At 28.7% G+C, this 8,926-nt stretch overlaps 1 protein-coding gene across 1 annotated transcript; it reads right to left on the reverse strand.

Moving 5' to 3' along the window:
• Positions 1 to 1,105: 1,105 nt before the first annotated feature.
• Positions 1,106 to 5,855, reverse strand: LOC130802167 (rhamnogalacturonan I rhamnosyltransferase 1). Its single transcript, XM_057666083.1, has 8 exons — positions 4,969 to 5,855; positions 4,417 to 4,484; positions 3,823 to 3,911; positions 3,563 to 3,728; positions 2,872 to 3,161; positions 2,566 to 2,770; positions 2,319 to 2,476; positions 1,106 to 1,794 (listed from the first exon to the last, which is right to left on the reverse strand). The coding sequence occupies exons 1-8, from the start codon at positions 5,366 to 5,368 to the stop codon at positions 1,545 to 1,547; spliced, it is 1,626 nt and encodes a 541-aa protein (XP_057522066.1). The 5' UTR covers positions 5,369 to 5,855; the 3' UTR covers positions 1,106 to 1,544.
• Between the last annotated feature and the right edge of the window lie 3,071 nt (positions 5,856 to 8,926).

Consider the following 8,926-nt stretch of genomic DNA (forward strand, 5'->3'; position numbering starts at 1 on the left):
ATAATATCATTGTGTTAACTACATAAAGTTAGTTACATAAAATTAGGTAAATTACATTGGGTAATTAAAATAATATTTTTATATTTTATTAGTCAATTAAAATAAAATATTTCTAAATGTGAAGAATATTTTAAAATTTGAGATCAAAAGGAGTACATTATTAGTGGACAAAAAATGGAAGTCCAAAGAAAACACGCATCAAATTTTGTCACATTTCTGAACACGAACTGCAGAAAATCTGTCGGTGAGGAAGGAGGAGGGAAGATCATATGATTATTCCGCTTTTAATTTTGCAAAACCCATGAATACATATTCATATTTAATTCTAATTATGCCTACTTTAATCTGAATTGAACCACATATACATGTGTCCTTTTCAAAGTGGAGTATAAAAGTGACAAATAAAATATAAAGAAATTTATGTGGTAATACAAGTGAAAATTAAGTCCCAACCTCTTTAGAATACGCCCAACATTATTTGATTCAAAACTATATAATATTGAGTTTTACCTTTTCTCTTCTCAAATATTTGATATATTATGGTTATTGGTACTATTTATCGTTCAAACTTATTTTATATATTGCGGTTATTGTATAAGAAATAAATATAGTTAAATGAGATTTTGTTTAAATCGTCTAATTGCATACTTTCATAATATTAAGTTTTTATGGAGTAATTTTTAGATGAACATAGTTGAATATATAAATAATCAAAATACACATTAAATTGCATAAAAAGCTAAATGTAATATAATGGAACGAAAAAAGTATAATATGATATTAAATATATTACACAAAGAATGTAGTTGAAAGTTAAATTTAAAATGAGTTTCTTGCCCATTTTATTATAGTAAATCCAGAATTTGCCTTTTGAACTGACATATTAGAATGTTTTCGAGAATTATAAGTTGGTTTAGTGGTTGAAAGTTTTCTTAAGGATTCAATTCTCACCGCTTAAAAATAATCAATACGTCTCCTCTTTTGTTTATAAGGATTAACGACCCTTACCCAAAATCAAAAATATATGATTGTAACTTCATGATTTAGAGTTATAAATTTTATATATTTTGAATTTAGAATCTTCTCATTCTACAAAAGAATGTAGAAAACCAGAAAAAAAAAATGCATGAAAATCCATTAAATTTGCATCAGGAACATCAGAATTCCGAGCTAAAAAAGTAAAATAAACAAAAGAATTCCAAAACTTTGAGTGCCTTGTATATGCATGTTGAAGTCTACAACTTATAAAGATGGCAGACTAATTTTTCTATACATGTATTAAAATTATTAACTATGGTATAATCGCTATTATAATTATGTTCAAAATGTGCTGCGAATGCCTAAGAAAGCATAAAAGCATAATATTCGTTCTATGACTCGAAATCACCCTTTTTTGTACTTAGCTTATACCTGTTGTTTGTCGAAAACGAGAGCAGGCCACTCGTGTGGCCGAGTATCGGTTTGATGATGCAAACGATACATAAGTTGTGCATCAAAAGAGTATAGGAACATTCCATCGGCATGGTTAGAGATTAAGGAAGAATTCACGCGATTTTTAATGCTTCATTTGGTTGTTGTTCCAAGCACTCGTACGGGTTGGAGTAGAAATAGTCTTCTTCTTTGGGTTTATTGGGAATCATAATTCGCGTATGTGGGGTTCCCATACGGTTAGCATGAGCTGCCTTAACAGCGGATGAGAACTCATCCCAACCCAATGATTTGGAGTTGTACGCATCGATTAATTCAACCAGAAGCTTTCTATCCAGAGTAATCGTCTTCTTGAAATCCATGTATCTGTAGAAAAACGGGATTAGAGTTCCATTGATCAATTATTCATTCACATCAGTCATGAAAGATGGACAAAACCATCCAATCTCGATGATTATTGTTATCGACTTATCGATATACATTACAAAGAATACATTTAAACCCTCCCTATGTATATTAGGAATCTAACACAACAAAGCCATATGACACTGCCAAAGCCTTAATCCCCAAAAGATTGAGTCAGCTACATGAACCAACAAATCCGTTTTAGACTTCCAATGGTCGTCCACATGAATTTTTCTTCTCTAGGTGTACTTTAAGAATATAGCACATTACCGACAATCATTTTCACCCCAACTCGATGGACACAATTTTTATCAATGCATCGTTAATTTTCCATTATGTTTTCTTAGTAACTCATGCATTATGTCTTTATCAAACAACCGTACTAATACAAGTCAACACTTCTCAAACACATTCACAAGACAACAATAGATAGGAAAAGGCATGATAATGCAGAAAAATATGAATTCTAAAGCAACGTAAGCTACCTCCGGTGGCCCTCCACAACTCTAGCCATATTCCCATCATAAGTAGGAACAAATATATCACTCTCCAACGAGACCAAATAGTCTAAAGCCGCCATCTGAGACGAGTGATTTTGGAAAAATCTTAAGTCTGAAGGTTCAAGTAGGGTCTCCTTCCTAACCTGTTCCATTGAAAATGTCAATAATTTTCCTCCTTAACCAACAAAATGAATCAATAATTAATCAATTAACACACAAAATCGACACTAACCAAATTCGGAAAAGCAGAAGCTAAGCTAGCCATTCTCCGTTTTCCCCCATATATTTCCCCGGAAGCAATGTAGATTTGAATACTTTGATCGATTCCTAGTGCCCTTAAGGTTAAGGCCGTTTCCTCGGGTGTCAACGGGCATAGCCCATCTCGTCGTTTAGCATCTGAGTCTATGATTTTTTCCTTCCACCAAGGGTAAGAATACCTATAAAGTATAATTAAGCAAAGTATATATAACTATCAGGATTTATGACTATAAATTTGATATTTAGTATGTTTTTAACCGTTAAAAACTGTAATTTTCACCTCATTTCAGTAAGATTTTTGGCCTCAGCTGCAGTACACCCTTGAGTACACCCTGAGAAAGCTAACATGTCCATTTCGTATCGAAGATGAAGCACAAGAAACGGGCCCTTTTGCTTCAAGATATTCACAACCCTTCGCCCTAATTCTTCAATTTCCGGAGTGAATTTTAATGCTTGATAGTTCACCTTACATCTTAACTTTTGTATATCGAGTGGCAGCCCATTATTTGCAAGACGAGCATCGGTTTTATTCAGATGTACAACCTTATGTTTCAAAAACAACGGAAGAATCTGTTTTGACACGAAATAATTCGGTTGTTACTATCAAACAACATGTTTACATGACTTCAACAAACAAATTTCATTATCATAACTATCATACCCATTACGGAGTATATCCGGCTCATATAGCAAAATAACTCATTGAGCAATTTAAGCTTATTTTGATACATTTAGATAGTTGGGTAGTCAAACTAGCTAATGCTTATGTTCGGTAAATTAGCTGATTGAAACAGCTTATAGTTATAAATAAGCTGTTTTTAAACAAGTTGTTAGCAGGGGTTCAAAATCAACCGGTCAAAACCCCATAAGCTATCAGCTATCAGTCGTTTGCCAAACACCCCATAACCAATAGGCCATACTAACAAGTTTCAACTAAGTTTGAATGATGTAAGTGATAAAACTAAGCTAACCTGATTCTGATAATAAGAAAGATCAGACCAACTAACTGGCGCCAGAGAGTATCCCTTGTTTTCTTCTACTCTTTGCTTCCATTTAGGAGGTAACTCTTTCAAAATCCGAACTTCGTCTCTCAATGACGTGATGAATTGATCAACATCAAAAATGTCTTGAAAATCACTAAAAGAAGATTAAAAAACACTTACTATTAAGTTTTATAGATATCAATAATCCCGTCTAGGCGAAAACTCAAAAATTACTTCAAAATATATACCTAGGATCCTTCCAAAATGATCTTTTATCCAATTCAGGGACAATAAGAGTGACATTCAGATATCTGGCAATCGCAACCATATCACAAATCTGCAGAGAGTAAACTACACAGTTGGTAGGAGAAACTAGGAATTTTTAACTAGTGATAGCATACCAAATTTACATTAGAGCTGGGTTTTTGGATCCGCAACAATACCAAAGCTTCAATCACGTAAACAGTTGTGTCGGTTACATTAACTAATATATCAGTTTTATTGGTCATTCTAAAGTCGGGTTCACATGAACGAATATATCAGTTTCAATGGTGATACTAAAGTCGGGTTCACATGAACGAATATATGAGTTTAATGGTCATCCTAAAGTCGGGTTCACATGAACGAATATATCAGTTTCAATGGTCAACCAGAAATCGGGTTCTTGGATTGACAATGTCATAACCTTAATACAAGTCGGCTAAAGTTCCAATGACCTTCCTAAAGCCGGGCACTCGAATCGAAATGAAAATTTTTTTATACTAATAGAAAAAGATTAAATTTAAAATAACAAGGCCATAAATGTATAGTTCAACTCAAAATGATTAAAATCAAAGACTTACTGCTGCTCTCATTTGATTAAGGCCTCCATTACAGGATACCATAAGGTAACCATTGTTTGTATAAACCCCTGAATCATAATTGCATTTCAAATTAGTCAGCCCTAAAATGTTCCCCAAAATTGATCAGAAACACATGATCAAACAAACAAAAGTTATTAAATTACACACAATTTTAATCAAAAACTCACAATTAATTCAATTTCATCAAAAAAAAAAACTATAATAGGGAGAAAATAAGAGGGGTTTGGGATTTTATTTTGAATACTAAAATAGGGGTCAAAATCTTAGATTCTAACACATGGGCAATAATAGAAACCATACAAATGGAAATAAAAACCAATAATCTTCCACAGTATTACAAAATTACACCAAAAAAAACTGAATTTCACCATATAAACAAGCAACAAATTGTATTCAACTGCCAAAAAAAACACCCTTTTCCTTAAACAAACAAAAAATTCATAAATTTTCACTTACAGAAAATCAAATCCAACAAAAAAACACCCATAACCCTTAAAATAATCATAAAAACACATCAAAAAAAAAACTTACTTTTTGGAGGAAGAGCAATCTTGGGAAGCATAGGTAACTTCTCAACATTCATATGTAAATTAAAGGCATTATTTTTCAAAGAATAAGGCCAACTTTTCATCAAATTTGGTCTCCAAAAGTTACCCATTGTTGTAATATGTAGCAAAATCACCCAAAACAGAATGGTAGTTCCAACTCTAATCATCCATTGCTTAGCTTTTCTAGATCGAATACCTCTCAATTTATCCAATTTTGATGAATCATTAAATATTTTCTCCAATTTTATATCCATTTTCCATTCTTTTTCTCCACCATTAACAACCTTTCTCTCCCTTATGAGCTCATTTGAAGATTCTTCCACTTTACACATTATACAGCTAAATTCTGGTAATTTCTGCTTCTTTTCAACAATACCCACCATTTATTTTTCAGCCAAAATAGGAAAGTTTTGATCTTTCCCGCTCATTCACAATCTGAAGTCAAAATCTTCAAGAAAAATTACTGAAGTAACTTTAAGAAATGCCCAGGAAAATTGAAGCAAAATTATTTAATAATTTAACTGAAATCAATGAATATACCTTGAAATTCCCACAAAAAAATAGTTATTTTATTAAAAAAAAAAAAAGATTTAAATTTGCTGAAAATTCCCACTTCAATGACAATTTGCTAAAATTCAAGCAAAAATTATTAATTGTTAGCAGAAATTTAAAGTAAACCCTTTATTAAAAACAAAAAATTCTTTGAAATTCCACCAAATAAGTTGGTAAAAGTTTAACAATAATTTTCACTACTACCAAACAAAAACAATGTACTTAAAATAATATGAAAATCCCAGAAAATTCTCCCGGAAAAGTGTAGAGAGGGAAAATCTTGAAGGATTTTTAGAGAGAAAAAGAATTTGTTTGGAGAGAGCAAAGAAAGAAAACGAGAAGGTAAGATGTATTTATGTAGCGATGAACAGTGAATGCATAGAAGAAAGCCTATAATTACGGCGTCGGTGATAGATTATTATTTTAATTAATTGAAAAGGAAATATAATAATTGTAATAATAATTATTAATCATCATAAGAGATTAGTATGTTTTCCTAATTAGAAGGAATGAAGGATTAGTAAGGTAAGCCATGTAAAAGTATAATTTAAGTGTTTAAGAAGGGATATAATTGTCATAATTTTAATAGTCATATCTTTAAAATTAGAAATAATTATGATAATATTTGTATGTAGTACCTTTAATTCATATCAATTGTTCCACTTGGATTTCTATGTCTATTTGATATATAAATTTCATTTCAAATATTTCTATATAATTAAAAATTATAAAAAAACTAATGTTAATAAATTAATATTGACACGAATTAAATAATATTTCACTTGATTATATTATAACTGCTAAATTGATAATAAAATATAAATTAAAAGTGATTAATAAATAGTGCCAAAAAAATCAAACGGGACAATAGATTTTGAATTGGAGGAAGTATATGATATGATAATTTAGAAAAAAAATTTGTAAATTATGAAAATACTATTGTTACTCTTTTTTAAAAAAAACGAAAATACTATTGTTACTTTGTTAGCATGACATTAATCGGTGTATATTAATTCTCTTTAATTTTAGTAAATCATTTAACATAGATATAGTGAACTCATCAGTAGTTATATGATATATTTAATAGTAGAATTTGTTAATAAGAATGATGATGACATCATCATCACATTTTAAGAGCCAAAGTTTAAGACAAAATGATATTAAAAAAAAGATGATATTAGAGTCTTTTGTTATATTCATGAAGTATTTATAGATTATAGATGCTTTTTATATTAAAAGAAAGATAAAAATGACTTTTTTAAAATCCTATTTAATCAATATTATTAATTATCATGATAGATTAATAGTTTTTCTAATTTGAAGGATTAGTAAGGTAAGTCATTTAATAGTATAACTAAGTGTTTAGGAAGGAATATTATTGTGATGATTTTAATAACCATATCTATAAAATTAGATATAACGCTTTTTATAAAAAGTATAGTTTTTTTTTTTATATATAATTCCTAAATTGCAAACTTGTAGAGTATAATTGATTTTCATTATTGTTTTGGGCGCAATAACTGTGCTATTAACACTGATTTATTATAGGAAAACAATTATCTATAATAAATACAGTATATATTATTGCTATAATCAATAATAAAGAAAATTATTGATAATGAATAAAGTATATACTATAGCTATAATCAATAATTAATAAAATATATTGATCGAAATAGCTAGTGAAAGTTAATCAAATATTTTCTTAGTTGAACCACGTATCATTTTCTGGTAATATAGTATTAAATTCGATTTTTTCTAGTCTTTATTTTCCCAATTTATCATGTAGTATAAAAAAATAGATAACAGTTTTTGTATGGAAATCAAAGTTGTAATACAATACTATACATATGTGGGTATTTTTTTTTTATTGATTTAGTTAAAATTTCAAAAGATTTAATCTGAATTTATTTAATGTTCAGTAAAATTGTGTTTTAGACTTTTAGCTTTATTAAACTATTAGTACTCCTAATAACTACTCAAATTGCTATATGTTAAACACGTTCTTATGAATATTATATTGCTCTTAAATTAGATTGAATTCTATTAAGTTAGGTGATACTATATGAGCTAGATAAATTAATATACCCTTTTGGCCTTTTGGATAGGTTTGATAAAGAGTGAAAAATATATATTTTTCTTTTAGATTACCAGTAAAAATAAGGAAATTTCACATGATAACATTTAGTTTTCATGAAACGCCAGTGGTAATACTTTTATAAGATTTTTACACATGATAGCATTCAGTTTATGCACTATCTAACTGCCGTAGTATTTTCTGTTAAATTCTTGTTAATTTCCGTTTAATTCATCATTTTATAAGATTTTTTACATGGTAGCATCCAGTTTTTGCTTTCAAATGTTTGATTCACCAATTTATCGTTTAAGTCACCAATTAATTTATTAACGTTCTTAAATGTTGTAACAATTAAGTGGATATGTATTAGTACTTGGAATGCATCTTTTGAGCTTATTAAATGCTTTTTTGAATTATTTATTAGTGTTTGTAATGCACCTTTTGAACTTTATAATGCCATTAATTTGAATAAAAATAAAATTGTTATAACATTTAAGGGCATTGATAAATTAATCGGTGAATTAAACGTTAATATGGTGAATTAACATTTGAGAGCAAAAAAAGGATGCTACCATGTGAAAAAATCTTACACAATGATGAATCAAATAGAAATTAACAAAAATTTAACGGAAAATGCTACAACAGTTAAATAGTGTATAAACTGGATGCTATTATGTAAAAAAATCTTACAAAAGTGCTACCACTAGCGTTTTATGAAACCTAAATGTTACCATGTGGAATTTTCCTTGAATATACTATATTGTGAGAAAAAAATTCATTTTTAGTAGAAAACTCAAAAAAAAAAGAGCAATAATTTTTTTTAAAAAAAAATATATTTACTATATTAGTTCGTCGGTTCCTAATAGAAGCTTTAAATATTCAATGATTTATTTTATTTTTATATATTGTTAAAATGGAAACTAAAAACATACAAAAGAATTAATAAAAAGGTATGAATGGTCCAGTGCTTTCATATATATGGGCTAAATAAAATGAATGAAATCAAAAGTTGGTCACTGACAGTGCCTGGCATCATTCATCACTAATTCACTGCTTGTGGCCGGGAGGATTCTTCATGCTATTTAAAGCTAATAAAGTCTAGTTCTGTTTCTGTCTAATGTATAGCCAATTTATAAAAAACTAATTTTGAAATTTCTAAAATACATGGAGTTTGATAACATTAACATGAAATAATATAGAAATATATAATTTTTTTTAAAAATATATAATTATATGAAGTATTATCGAAATCAAAATTACATTCTCATATTTTTAATAAAATATAATAATTACTATAAAATATTTATAACAA

This window comes from Amaranthus tricolor, chromosome 16, assembly GCF_026212465.1.
Source record: "Amaranthus tricolor cultivar Red isolate AtriRed21 chromosome 16, ASM2621246v1, whole genome shotgun sequence".
Classification (NCBI taxonomy): Eukaryota; Viridiplantae; Streptophyta; class Magnoliopsida; order Caryophyllales; family Amaranthaceae; genus Amaranthus; species Amaranthus tricolor.